Source organism: Caretta caretta, chromosome 1 (assembly GCF_965140235.1).
Source record: "Caretta caretta isolate rCarCar2 chromosome 1, rCarCar1.hap1, whole genome shotgun sequence".
Lineage (NCBI taxonomy): Eukaryota > Metazoa > Chordata > Testudines > Cheloniidae > Caretta > Caretta caretta.
The window spans coordinates 112,204,333-112,219,361 of NC_134206.1; the positions used below are offsets into that span (position 1 = coordinate 112,204,333).

Below are 15,029 nucleotides of genomic sequence, written 5' to 3' on the forward strand. Positions count from 1 at the left end.
ATATTCAAAAACACTGAAGCTATTTTTTTAAAGGAAAATCAACTACAACGAGCAAATGCTTGCTGAGGGAGGGGAGGGTGACTAACAATGGAAGAGTATGTGGGAATAGGACGAGAAGAGGGATTGGGGGATCAGGTGATGAGGAGAGGGAGGGGAGTGGTAGAACATTGAGATGGGGGGTGAGTGAGGTGCCTGTTAACCCTTCAGTCCCGTTTCAGGTGTGTACCACAATCTGGGAGCCCCCAGGCCCTCTACAGGTGTGGTGTGACTCCCCCTCCCCCTTTCCTGCCCATTTATGTGAGCCAGGTTCTAGAAGGGGCTCACCTATCGGGCCGAGGGTCTGAGCCCCTCTTCCTCCCCCTATCTGAGCTGAGATCTGAGGTTCCTGGTCCCTGGGAATGTCTCAGCCCTGTTCCCTGCCCCACTGTGTGTGCCAGGTTCTGGGTGGGCCCTGCCCCCCCCCCCCATGTGAGCCAGGTTCCAAGGGGGTATGCTTTTCTAGTAGCTTCCAAGCCCATTCCCCACATATGAGCCAGAATCTGGGGACGCCCTTCCCCTCTGGGAGGTGAGCTTACAATAGGCATGTTTGGAGCAGGCACCAAAAACACACTGCTGAGATTGGGATGAAGTGCTGAGAACAGGTATGCTTGACATATATCAGAAACTCTCCAGCTCTGGGGAGCAGGGAAACACAACTCCCATGCCACATGAATGTTCCAGTTCACAGGTGTCAGAGTTGTATCAGGCTGTGTTCTCTTTCATCTGAGAATAACTCATTAAGCTGAATAGGCAGCTTAACACCTCTCTGAACCCTTTATGCTGATGATGAATGTGTAGAGCTCCTCCCTTCCATTCTCCCTCTAATTTTATAATGGAGGGCAGCTCTGCTCTACCTAAGGCCTTGTCTACACTGCCACTTTACAGCGCTGCAACTTTCTCACTCAGGTATGAAAAAACACACCCCTGAGTGCTGCAAGTTTCAGTGCTCTAAAGTGGCAGTGTAAACAGTGCACCAGTGCTGGGAGCTACTCCCCTTGTGGATACATGTTGGGGATACATGTTGTGGGGAACAGTGGGGTAAGGAATGGAGAAGGGGGGAGAGAGAGAGAGACCACTTTTCTCTCACACACTTAAGGTTACTGTAACAGCCATATACTACAATGATCAGTGGGGGATGTAGACCATGGATAAGATTTCTCTCACCAGCCCTGTTAGCAGCTACACATATACAAACATTTCAGAGTATGACCATTATCCCTACTCTACTGGAGGGGTAGAGAAGCACTGAAGAATCACACAGGAGCTGAGTGGACTAGTAGAAAGACCAGTGAACTGAAACTGTTCCCAGCTCTGCCACTGGCTTGCTGAGTGACTTTAGGTAAGTCACTTCACCTCTCTATGCCTCAGTTTCCCATCTATAACATGGGGATAGTGATGTAAAGTTCTTTATCTGTTGATTAAAAGCACTATATAAAAGCTAGATCTCTTATTACCTATCCCCAGTCGCATATCAACTACAAATCTAGATGAGAACTACAACTGTCTAAGTGACCACTAACTCTACCAACAAACATTTCTCTTCGTTCAAAAAAACTAGGAAATTACTTTGTTAATGCAGAGTTCAGGTTGCCCAGTGATTAGCTTGGTCTCTTCCAGAACATCAAATTCAGCAAAATTCAAACTTTTTAAAAGCAGCAAATAAATACTTAAGGTAAATGCCTATGCAACCTTAGCTCGGCCCTCCTTGGGCGATTCCCCAAGACACCCGTAACACACATACTAATGTAGTAGAACGAGAGAAGAGCCTGGAGCACTGGGCCTGGTGCAAGATATTGAAACCTGAATCAAAGACTCTGAACCAAAATTAGGCCATGTATTAAAGTAGATGAAGTTCACTGTTTAGTATGAGGACTTGGCGGATTTGTTAATGTACTAGGTACTAGATATTTACTTAAATATATTTTAGCTAATACAGATACATCCCAATCTAGTACAAGATAAGATGGCCTGACAAAACAATGAATAGGAATGTTTTGTCCAAGATATCAGGAATAAAGGGCAGTAACAAACAGATGTCATAAAATACATAAGGTGGTGTGTTGTTTATGTATGTATGTCTTAATCTATAAATGTAGGACTACTTCACCTTAATTCTTTGTGTGGCTTAGAGAATAGCAAAGATTCTCGCTGCTGACTGAGCTGTTTCTTGCAACAGGGCACTCATGTGTTGGATCTGTGATTACAGGTATGCTAAGGGGGCTAGGACTGCTCCGTGACGACAGTAAACCTGGCTTTTGCCACTAAATCGTGCCTATGTTCTTTCTTTATAAGTAACATGGAAGTTTGCAGAAGAAGCAGGCTACGTTATCTGCTGCTAATAATAATCAAGGACATACAATTTGGACAGACTGAACAGTGTTACTAAGACAATGATGTTCTGGCCTTCAACGTTTAACAACACTAGGTGACACTATTGAAGCTGCTGAACCAGTTATCTGTGAAGCGCTGGACAGTGCACTAAAAGAACACACATACCCAAGCCAACTAACAACAACGCCCATTCTGCCTTTTCACTGTAATGGACAGTTGCTTCTTGCCCTGTTCTTTGCTCAAACACGGAGCTCACTACCACAACAAAATACCACACTTGTAACGTTTAATAACCACTTACAACCCCTTCACGCTTGCACATAGAATATTACCTAAACCTATCATTTCCGCTAGCCACTATTAAATCCACAGATTGCTGTCTCATCCCACCTCAATGCTGGCATCCATGGCAAGAAGACCCTGCTGCCCTGCTACTGCCCTGCTACTGACACAATCTACACAATTCTCTGTTGAAATGATGTAGATTGGAAGCTCAAGGTACACTTGCAACTCTTCTGTTTGATAACATACATGGGAGACAGACCCAGATCTCCTCATATCTCAATCACAGCTCTTCCAAGCTGCTCCAACGTACTCCTTTGCCGTTTGATGCAGCTATAACACAGTGAATGCTGCTGGAGTGCATGTACAGATGATTCCGAGTGACTGTTGCCAGCTAAATGCCTTTTGCCATTTATTTAGTTAGGAGATAGTTTTAGGGGTACAATTCCAATTGGAACTTGCGCCTTTCCTCACAGGCAAGAAATGATCTCTGTACAAACTGCCCCTCCCCGCCAAAAAAAGAAAAAACCCTTTGTTCTTGCTACAGGTGTGGGAGAATAGCCAAGGATCCCCAGCTTTAAAAGCTACATCAAGTGCCACAAATCCTCCCTGCTCAGATTACCACACTTGTCTACTGCCTGGAGGAAACCCACATCCCTTCCAGGTGCAGTGTGCAGGACGTTCCTGAGTAGGGCCAAACAGTCAAAGGGAGTTTCAACTCAGACATTCCTCATGGAGGAGTCCACAAAGGCAGGAACAACACCTGTACATCATCCTGAAGAAGATAAAGTGGCACCTCTTTTTGGTTCCAGGTGGTTCTGTTATCTTCAGATCCGAGAGACTTGGGAGAGTAAAGCCAGGACAGATGGAGGAAGGGAGACATAAGTGTTCCCACAAGGACAAGAGCGAAGGTTCTAGCTTCAAGCCCTCTAAGAAGAGGCAGAAATCTCCATACTGTACTGAATCATTGGGAGCTTCATACTCTGGAGTGGAACTGTCCAATACTTGGAAGAACCGGACCATGATGTCTTTGAAGGGCAAGAGAGCTGTATTTCCAGTGCTGGAATTGGTACTCGACACCAAAATCTGTCATGTCAACACTGCCAGATCTGGCGCCCCTTTTGGTGACTCGGGTTACAGAAACAACTCCGATTTACTCCAGCTTGTTTCTTGACTCCAAATGACATCTTTGTGCTCCAAGAACTGGATTCATCATTACTTTCCAACCACAGTGCCCGGTATTGAGACTTTAGCCAGTACTGAACTCCCTGCGGTATCTCTCTGTGTCCCTGTCCTCGAGTAGGGACCAGATTGTTGCCGGTACCATGGAGTGGAGGCAGATTATCACCATCTCCTTCAGCACTGAGGGTTCACCCACTGCCATTCAGTCCCCCACTTCCAACGAAGATTTTGATCATGGGTGCATCCCACTTAGTTTCGGGAGCACTTCTGTAAGAGCATGTTGCTTAAGGGAAGTATCTGATCAGGATTCTATGTTTCACATCATGTTGAAACTGAGAAGAGTCAGACTGGCCTACAATCCCTCACATCCGTGGCAAGTCAGTCCAGGTGGTGTTGGACAACATAATGGCAGTTTATTATGTCAACAAGCAGAGAGGAGCATGCTCCTCACAGCTTTGTGCAGAGACTGTTGCCCTTTGGAACTGTTGCAGTCTCATGCAAATTACCCTGACTGCCGTCCACTTGCCTGGCATCCAGAACACACTGGACTACTCTTAAAGCAAATGAGATTGGGAGCTGCATGACCTGTCCCTCCAGGAGATATTTCAGCCATGGAGTCTTCCACAGATCTTCGTGCCACATGCGAACAAGTGCAATGAGTTTTGTTCCAGAAGGGGTTGCAGCCAAGGCTTTCCATATGAAGCTTTCCACATAGAACTGGGGGTAAGCTCACACCCATTGTCTTGTTACCATGGGCATTGAGGAAAATTAGACAGGATAAAGCACAAGTGACTTTCACAGCACTGGCTTGGGCCCATAAGTTCTGGTACCCTGTACTTTTTCAACTGTCAATCTGATCCCATCTCCATCATGTCCTGATACGATCCCTCTTAACTCAAGACAAGGGAAGAATTTACCACTCCAACCCAGCCATGAGGGCGTGGTATTTGGGTAGATGTTGTTGGAGGAGTTCAAGACATCCTGAGCAGTAATAGAAAGGACACTACCAGGAAATGTTACAAAGCAGTGTGAAAAAGTTTGACGTTTTGGTGTGACCAAGCAAGGCATCTCTTCTTTATGAGCACAGATTTCTGGACATATTGGACTGTCTCCTATCCCTAAAATCCATGGGGCTGTCTGTTAATTCCCACAGAATACACCTGGCAGCCATCAGCAATTTTCATCTGGTGGATATCTGTTCTATCTCAGCCAGTTATATCTTCCTCTTAAAATATATGATTAGAGCCTTCCTTCTGGTGGCTAAACCTATACCAGCTGTGGTTTGAATCTTTTTTTATCAACCGTGACTAAATCACTTTTTGAGCTGTTACATCTGACTCCTGGGGGAATTCTGCACGTGCGCAGAATTCATGTTCTCCACAGGTTTCTTTGCTTCCCTGCAGAAAAATGACACTCTGACAGGGAAGCAAAGGGAAGCTGCAAGAGCAGTCATGCGCCACTCCCTAGCTGTACAGGTACATCATTTCAGGTACCCAGAGCAGCCAGCGGAGAGGTAAATCGCCACAGGGCTGGGGACACACCAGCCAGTGGCTCCTACCCTGAGCCGGGATCAGTTGCTAGTCCTGGCTGGGCTGGAGGCAGGGACTTCCTCTTCCCCTGCAAGGGGTGGCTGGGGATGTGAGACCCACCCTCAGAAACCTCCCCCAGCTGCAGGACCTCAGCATCCTCCCCTGCTTCCTGCCCCCATTGCTCCGCAGCTGCAGGGGAGGGGTCACTGTATGGGGAGCTGCTCCCCCATCTGCCCAACCCCTGTGGATCTGGACCTCCTATCCCAGACACCCCTGCCAAGCCTCACCCAGAACTCCCTAGCCCTCCATACCCGAACCCCACCCCATTGAACCTCAATCCCTGCAACTGGAGCCCCCTGCACCCAGACCGCATGCCTCCAGACTCCAACCCCTGTACCCAGATGACCCCCATTGAGCTCTCTGCACTTAAACCCCCACCCGCTGCACAACCCTGAGCCCCAACATCCAGACCCCCACGCCACTGACCCTCAGTTCGCTGCACCCTGACCCCCACCCCATCAAGCCCCACTCCCCCAGCACCCAGACCCTTTTGTTGAGACCCCCACACTCAGACCCCTCTGCTGAGCCCCAAGCACTTTCACCTGGAAGCCCCTGCAGAGTCCCATTGCTCCTGTACCTGAAACTCCCCCCCCACACACACACACACACAAGAGCCTCTGTGCATCCAGATCCCCCCACACCTAGACCCCCCGCCCCCACTGAGCTGCCTACAGAATCCTCTCACCTCACACCTGGATCCCCCCACAATAAGCCCAACCACACTTGGATCCTGCTTGGTTGAGCCTGCCTGCCCCACACCTGGTACGCCTGGTGCAGAGGAGCAGGGCCCTAAGGTTTTTCTGAGGCAGGCCCAGGCCTTATGTTGGATCAGGGTAGGGTGCAGCCTCACCACTGAGTCCTTGTCCGAGGGATGGGGAGACTGTAGGGTGATCTCTCACCTTCATGCAGCCAGTGGCCTGTGTTCCCCACTGCCATGCTGGAGCCTCTGCACTTCTTTATTGACAAATAAAGCTTGCAGAATTTTAAAATATTGTGCACAGAATTTTTCATTTTTTTTGGCGTGGAATGCCCTCAGGAGTAATCTCTCTGTGAAGGTAGCATTTTTGGTCGCTATCATGTCAGCCAGAAAAATTTGGGCGTTAAGGGTGCTCATGGCAGACCTCCCTTACACAATTTCCCACAAAGATAAGGTAACCATGAAACTTCATCAAAAGGTTGTCCCGAAGGTGTATTCTGTGGAAATTAATAGACATTGACCAAAGTATTGACTTACTGGTGTACTACCCTAAACATGAGTCTAGCAGGGAACTGGTGTGTCACTCACTGGACGAGCATAGGACTCTTGCCTTTTGTCTGTAAAGAACCAAATCATTCTGAAAGTCTCTTAGGCTCTTTATATCACTTGCAGAATGAATGAAAGGAGAGGCCATTTCCTCCCAGAGGCTGTCAAAATGGATTTTGGGATGCATCCTACTCTGCTACCTGATGAACCCTTGAAGGCAGTGTATGAGCATATTTGACTGGTGCTCAGAAAACATTGGTAGCTTCCTTTAGAGACATCCTATTACTGATGTCTGCAGAACAGCAATTTGGAATTCCATACGCACTTTTGCTAGACGCTGTGCACTGGTGCATGTAGCTGCCTGTGGTGCTTCTTTGGGCAGCCAGTTCTGCAATCTGTTGTGTCATATTGCTCCATGCACTCTCCTCATTGAAAAGAGACTGCTTGCGAATCATGTGGAGTATCCTATGCATAGGGACAATCACTCAAAGAATATGGGTTACCCATCTTGTAGTAACTTGAGTTCTTCAAGATGTGTAGTCCCTATGTGTAGTGTGCTACCCAACCTCCTCCTTCACTGCCTGGTTTCCCCCAGTGTGAATAGCAGTAGAGAAGGAACTAAGAGGGTAGTGGTCCAGCAACCCCCTTTATCCCCTCAGTGTGGAGAGCGAGGGCGCATGCTTGGGCAAAATCTCCAGTCCTGGACTCATGGAGCGCATGCGCAGCCTGAAGTGCACTACAAATAGGGACAACATATTAAAGTTGCCACAATGTGAGTAACACATCCTTTTAGTTTTATTAATGATAACTTTTGTTGTAGAGGAAAACTTAAGGCAATATTCAGTTACAAATGTGAAACATCTGGTAACTGCAAATGTCATTACTGGTTGGTTATTTTTTGTTGCCGTGATTGTTACTTCCACCATCTGAGAAGGAAAAAAGTCTCAACGTGTAGCATTCAAATAGGAAGTATGTTATTGCATTTTGGAATCTGATGGTTCTCTGCAGCTCTCTGATTTCCTTCCTGCTTATCCCCACTAATGGTGCCACTTTGGGTGTGGTGCTTGAGGAAATGTCTGAGAGTGAATGTATTTTTCAGAGTTGAAAGACCTCTTCTCTCTTCTCCCCCCCCCCCCCCCCCCAGCTGCAATCAGAGGGAATATTTTGATTGTTTATGCAATTATATTAATTTTAGACATCTGCTCGGGCATAATTTTAAAGCCTGCCTGAATTTGACTAGACCACAGCCAAGCCGAACCCTAGCCCAAGTGTGTTGAGTTGTTTTCATACCTGATCCAAATACTAATAGTCGGGTCTGTTGGGTTTGTGTTAGATTGCAAAGGTCTGTTCACCAACCCAGACTCCATTTTCTTTACCTTGTTTCCTTCAGTGGAACTAGGGGGACAAATTACCCACCCTGCTCCAGCCAGGGAGTCAGTTCCCCTCTCCTCTGGGTCACTCCCATGGAAACTGTGCCAGTGCCACTGCCTCATCCTTAGGCTTGGCCTGGCTACTCCCCATACCCCGTGTCTGTCTCCAGCCGCCTCCTGCCCATGAGGCTGGTGTGGTGATGGCTGAATGCCCCGTTCCAGCCAGCCACCATCGCCTCGCTGCTAGGTCTCTGCTGCGGAGTGCGTGTGCTGACAAGTCTCAGCATTTCTCATTCTGCGAGTGTGCAAACGCAGCAAGGTGCCAGTGTCGGGCAGGAGTGGGACACACAACTATCACTGCACCAAAGCCACAAGCAGGAGGAGGAGATCAGAGACTACCAGATCTGAGCCCAAAAGTGTCAGGCTGTCTTCAGTTCAACCCGAATCCGACACTTGTAGTCAGCATCCATTGAGCTTGAGTCAGGTTGTTTGTATGTGGTATTGTTGAGTGTATTTTAGAAGTATACACTTCTTTGTTTTACAGAAATGGCTCAGGGATCAATCAGCAGTGTATATGTAACATCTTCATCAGGTTCCACTTCAGATGTCACTAGATTTTCTGCCAGGTAAGTTAATGCATAAATTAGCGTTAGCCTGTATTCCATACGCTGTGCTGTCTTTAGTTCTGCCTCAGCTACCTGGTGTATCAGATGATTTTTTTGGGGTAATTCTGAGACAGGTATTATTTTTGCTATAATTATTCGTATTTCTTACCAGTGCCCATCTACCTCTTGGGGGAGCAAATGGACTGACCTTCACTCGAAGTAGTATGGCAGCTACCTCCTTTTGACATCTTCATATAAGTGAATTGTGGTTAATGTATGATGAGCTAACCAGTAACTTGTCACAAAACATGGGGAAATAAATTAGCTAGACTAGGATTAGTATAGAATAGTTTAGGTTTTAAATTTAGAGAAGGACTTTTTTCATATCACAAAGATACCACCTGGGTAGGGTTCTCGTTTGGTCATGGCTCCCTAACGCAAGGTAGGAACAACTTAGTTTCTTTGCTCATTGACAGCAACAGTAGTGGGCAGTTACTTTCTTTGTGCACCACTGTAGCCATATTCCCGTTCTGAGCTTGCCCATTTCCCTCTCTCTCTTGCTCATGTTATAGGTATTAGCTTAGTTTTTGCTGCCTCTTGCAGTAAACATGCTATATTTAAGACCAAAAGAAAAGGAGTACTAGTGGTACCTTAGAGACTAACCAATTTATTTGAGCATAAGCTTTCGTGAGCTACAGCTCACTTCATCGGATGCATTCAGTGGAAAATACAGTGAGGAGATTTATATACACACAGAACATGAAAAAATGGGTGTAAGGAGAGTGATCACTTAAGATGAGCAGATAAAAGGCATTCTGTACATTTTAAACCATTTTAAACAAGCAGTTTAATACAGGTACAAGTTTTAAACAATTTTAAAGAAACAATTTAATACTACAGTTATCATTGCTGAGTATGAAGCTTGGTTGAGGTGGAGGAGTCCGAGTGGAAGAGGGTGGATTGTCCGGCTGCTCCTCTTGCTGTTCTTACAAGCACAGGCACAGACTTTGCCGGGGGCGGGTGGCCCTCCTCACCCCCCCCCCCCAGCTCACCTCTGCTCTGCCTCCTTGGGCCTGAGCGGGAAGCCGCCACCTGCTTCTCAGCCCACCCCAGCTTCCCGTGTGAACAGCTGAGAGGGAGCAGAGAAGCAGAGCGGGATGGCGCGTTCAGGGCAGGAGGCAGAGTGGAGGTGAGCTGGAGCGGGGGAGGCGTGGAAAAGCTGGGGGGGTGGTGCGTTCAGGGGAGGAGGCGGAGTGGAGGTGAGCTGGGGAAGGGGGAGCTGCCGGTGGGTGCTCTGCACCCACTAAATTTTCCCCTTGGGTGGTCCAGGGCTGGAGCACCCGTGGAGTCGGTGCCTAAGGCATCGCTTTTGGCTGGTTAAATTTAGAAGCCCTTTTAGAACCAGTTGTCCCTCGTGGAACAACCGGTTCTAAAAGGGCTTTTAAATTTAACAACCGGTTCCAGCAAACCGGCTCCAGCTCACCACTGACTATGGCCCCTGATGTACCAAAAACCTGAGGGTGTGTGAAGATCATGCCACATCTGCACCCTCAGGTCTGCCAGAGGACCCTGCTGGAGTGCTAGAGTCCTGACTCTCTTTCCTACCTTTGGTGCAGAGGAGGAAAGATGAGATGAGGGACAAGCTGTGCTACACAGAGGCATAACCTTTCACTATGCCATATGGTTGCCCAGAACCAACCCCAAACAACCAACTGGATTTTAGGGTTCAGCTGAGCACTTTCTAACTCACCAACCACACTGGAATGTACCACAGAGGACAGCAGTCAGAGTGGATGCCCTGCCAATTAGCTACAAAAGAAGCTACCCACTCTTTCAGATCCTTCAACAAAATATCTGACTCACTGTCAAATGTAGTCCATTCTCTCAGCACTGGGGAGATGTATTTAATTTCCACATGGGAAATTGCTTTATCATTATTGTGTACTTACCAGTTTCTAAGTTCATTTCTTTCACAAGAAAATTGAACTTTTAGTACTACTACATTTAAAAAACACACACACACACACACACACACACACACACACACACACACACACACACAAAACAGCAATCACATGTTCTGTCTTGGTGTATTGCAGTGAAGCTGTTTCTGGCACAGACTGCCCTTTCTACACTAATGCTGACACATCTGTTTTGTTTTGTTTTTTTTAAACTCCTGGCCCAAATCCCTTTGTTGTAGGAGGGTGAACAGGTTGTATGTTTTTTAATTATAGTTTTGTTTTTTATCCTATGGATCCTGAAGCAACTGCTTTGGTTCTTTTTTGTTGGTTGTTTGCTTGTTTTTAACTTCTACAGTTGGGTTCCTTCTTTTGGGGGTACCTGTGTTCCAACTGCAAACACATACCATTTTGGCTTCCTCCCTTTTCCAGGCCTTTTCTGAAAAAGACTGCAGAGCATGCAACAAAAAACTTTAGATTTTTTTAAATCAAAATCACTTTTCTTGTGAGATTCCAGAGCCTCCTATTTTGACCAAGTCAAAAAATACTACAAATAAGATATTTCAGACATATTCCTGACATGTAAAAATGCATATGAATGGTCTGAAAATTAAAGTACACAGTATTATATCAAACAATTCAACCTGAGATTATGTTTAAAAGTAGCACTGTACAGTATCAAGCACATCTTAAATGAATTAGCTGGTAAATTAATAAGTCTGAGGGTGGCTGTCAATGGGAAATCGTCAAATGGGAGCCTGACACTAGACGGAGTAGTAAGTAATGAGGACAAGGGACGTCATACAAAGCAGTCGGGTATATTCTACACTGTGCCACCGTGCAAACCAGAGGGGTGTGAATTGTAGAGTGCCCTAACTGCCCTGTGTAGGCCTTGCTGGCACAAACGAAAAAGTAATGTTAATGTGCACTGAGTACCTTTTTGTTTGTGCCATCAGGATCTCTGCAGGGCAGTGAGAGTTCAACATATTAGTGCACTCCATAGTTCATACTGTTGTTTGCGCTAGTTCGATTGTTTGGTAAACTGCGCTTGTTCAAACAGTGGGGTTTTTTTTAATGTAGCTGAATACAGGGTTATATATCTAGAAGTAAATAATGCAGGCTGTACCTACACAATGGGAGAAAATGCCTTACAGGGAGAGACTTGGAGCTCTGTTAAATTCTTCAAAAAGATCAAGAGGTGATTTGATTGTGGATAAGTACCTTCACAGGGAGAAAATACTAGGTACTAAAAAGCTCTTTAATCTAGGAAAGAAAGGCATAATAAGAACCAATGGCTGAAAGTTAAAGCCAGACAAATTCAAGTGAGAAATAAGGCACAGATTTGTAACAAAATGATTAACCATTGTAACACACTATCAAGGGAAATGATGAATTCTCCACATCTTGAAGTCTTTGAATCAAGACTGGATGCCTTCTGGAAAATATGCCTTAGTTTTGATGAAATTCTATGGCCTTAATTAACAGGGTATGAGATTAGATGATTTGATGGCCCCTTCTGGCCTTAAAATCTGATGAGGTTCAATAAGGATAAGTGCAGGGTCCTGCACTTAGGACGGAAGAACCCAATGCACAGCTACAGACTAGGGACCGAATGGCTAGGCAGCAGTTCTGCGGAAAAGGACCTAGGGGTGACAGTGGACGAGAAGCTGGATATGAGTCAGCAGTGTGCCCTTGTTGCCAAGAAGGCCAATGGCATTTTGGGATGCATAAGTAGGGGCATAGCGAGCAGATCGAGGGACGTGATCGTTCCCCTCTATTCGACATTGGTGAGGCCTCATCTGGAGTACTGTGTCCAGTTTTGGGCCCCACACTTCAAGAAGGACGTGGATAAATTGGAGAGAGTCCAGCGAAGGGCAACAAAAATGATTAGGGGTCTGGAACACATGAGTTATGAGGAGAGGCTGAGGGAGCTGGGATTGTTTAGCCTGCAGAAGAGAAGAATGAGGGGGGATTTGATAGCTGCTTTCAACTACCTGAGAGGTGGTTCCAGAGAGGATGTTTCTAGACTATTCTCAGTGGTAGAAGAGGACAGGACAAGGAGTAATGGTCTCAAGTTGCAGTGGGGGAGGTTTAGATTGGATATTAGGAAAAACTTTTTCACTAAGAGGGTGGTGAAACACTGGAATGCGTTACCTAGGGAGGTGGTAGAATCTCCTTCCTTAGAGGTTTTTAAGGTCAGGCTTGACAAAGCCCTGGCTGGGATGATTTAACTGGGAATTGGTCCTGCTTCGAGCAGGGGGTTGGACTAGATGACCTTCTGGGGTCCCTTCCAACCCTTATATTCTATGATTCTATGATTCTAAAACACTAAACTTATTTGGAGTGAAATCTGGTAAGCAGACTTTTGAATGACTAAAATGTTCTTTGAACTATTTTTCAGTATGTTACATTAAACTATAGGAAAAGGTGCAATTGTCTACCCTCTCTGATTTGTTTAGCTCTTTTTAACGGTTGCAATTTGCCTTTGTATATGGATTTGCCATCTGGAGAAGGATACAATTTAAAAAATGTGATTAATAATGAAGTATCGCACCAGTTACAAAAGTAGGGCATTGGGGTGGTGGAGAGGAGTAGATGAAACCTTGATGACTTTTTTTCTTGGAAATGTTCAAAGTTTCATTAAGTGTTACACCTCAGTTACACTTCAGTTACAAGTAACAGTTTAATTAACATTTCTCACTTCTTTTAAAACTTAATTTTCTTACTTCAGTGACTTCACCAATGGTGGAGATGGGATGTTAGCGACAAGTTCCAATGGATCGCAGTACAGTGGCTCCAGAGTTGAAACACCAGTCTCTTATGTTGGAGATGATGACGACGAGGATGATGACTTTAATGAAAATGACGATGATGACTGATCCTTTTTGATTGTAGACTTTTCAGGAATAAAATTGTTCTAGGGAGAAAACGCACTCATGCGCGTGCGCTCTCTCTTGCGCTCTCTCTCTCTCTCTCTTTCGCAAAATATATATATATTTTGCCCCGTCCCACAAGGAAAATATTGGTAAGCAGTTCTGAGTTTAGAAATTGCACCTCAGATAAGCAAATAAGGATTGTTTTATGTAGGATATTTTTAAATGTGGTGTGGATGTGTGTTTTGATACCAGTGTGTTAATGCAGAGCCTTTATTATTTGCTCCTTTTTTTTACTTGAAGGAAAATGCATTTTGCCCCAAATGTTATTGCTAAGTTTGCTAAAGAAAATGTAGCCACATCAATGAAGAAATAAAATGCTAACGTTCGGTGGGAAATGGATACACTGAATGGCCATAAGTTTGGAGTGTATTTTGATGACAGCCTTTGTTGAGGGATGGCAAGCTCATGTAGTAGTTGTGGGGTTTTTTTGTTAATCATGCAGTGTCCAAAGAACCAAACGAGATCCATCTTACTTTTTTACATGTTAAATTCCATAAATGTTGTGAATTTATTTTCCCTTAAATAATATCTAACATGATTCCATCAAAGTTATATGCTGTTTTCACTGTATGTTGGGACATATGAATTACAAAGTTTTTGGCAAATGTTTACTGCCAGCTGATGCAGCTATATAAAATGTCTTGAAGGTTTGGAATGAGTTATTGCTTATGGTAAAAATTGCCTGATTTCTTACAGGCAGACTTTGGAAACTTTTTATTATATAGTTGTTTACATACTTATAAGTCTATCGTATAAAGACATGTACTGAAACAAATGTTTGTATTTGTTTCATAAGCATCTTCCTGTAATCTATTATAAAGTTGAAATTAAATATAGAGAATGTTTTAAGTTTTTTAACTCAAAATTGTCAATCATTTTTAATAGTTCATTTTTTATAAAAGGAATTTCAGGGCAGGTGGTAGTCTTTTAAAATTTATTCACAAAACATTTAACTGCACAGATACTGTCAGCTGCCTATCTAAGACAATAGTCTTTTTATTGAAACACAAATAAACTTTTCTGTAATATTTTATGGAATATAAAGAGACTTTAATTGTTTGACTTGTTTAACCTTGGCACTGTTAGTTTTTATTAATAAAACGCGCATGGGCATTTTTTAACAAACTCTGTGTTTTTCTAATTTAGGATTATTCTACCTAGAACTTTTAATCTTATTCAGGGGCTTAGCAGATATCCCCATGGTCATATGGAGGTGCAAGAGTCTAGAAGAACCCATTGTTTTTAAATGGGTAACCAAACAGATGTCGGGCTTCATCATACCCCAGGATGCATGTGTTCCTTTGCACTACTGATGTGAGCAACAGTCCTTCCTTAGCAGCTGAGGCAACCCCATCCACTTTTTTTGGGAAGAGTAGAAGTCACATCTGTATCTGCAAAGCCTATCACAATATTTGAGTGGCAGCACAAAGACTGGTGTGTCTCCTGAGTTCTAAAACTCATCAGTTAGGATTGGACAAGAAGAAAACATGTTAA

General features: G+C 44.7%; 1 protein-coding gene across 6 annotated transcripts in view; it reads left to right on the forward strand.

The window, feature by feature from the left end:
* The window catches only part of TFDP1 (transcription factor Dp-1), a 101,092-nt gene extending 86,432 nt beyond the window's left edge, over window positions 1-14,660 (forward strand). For all 6 annotated transcript variants that reach the window (XM_048856025.2, XM_048856006.2, XM_075129987.1 and 3 more), the window contains 2 exons: window positions 8,581-8,662; window positions 13,331-14,660. In XM_048856025.2, the coding sequence (XP_048711982.1) occupies window positions 8,581-8,662; window positions 13,331-13,478 (230 nt within the window). In that variant the 3' untranslated portion in view covers window positions 13,479-14,660. The remainder of the gene's footprint in view (window positions 1-8,580; window positions 8,663-13,330) is intronic.
* Window positions 14,661-15,029: the final 369 nt, after the last annotated feature.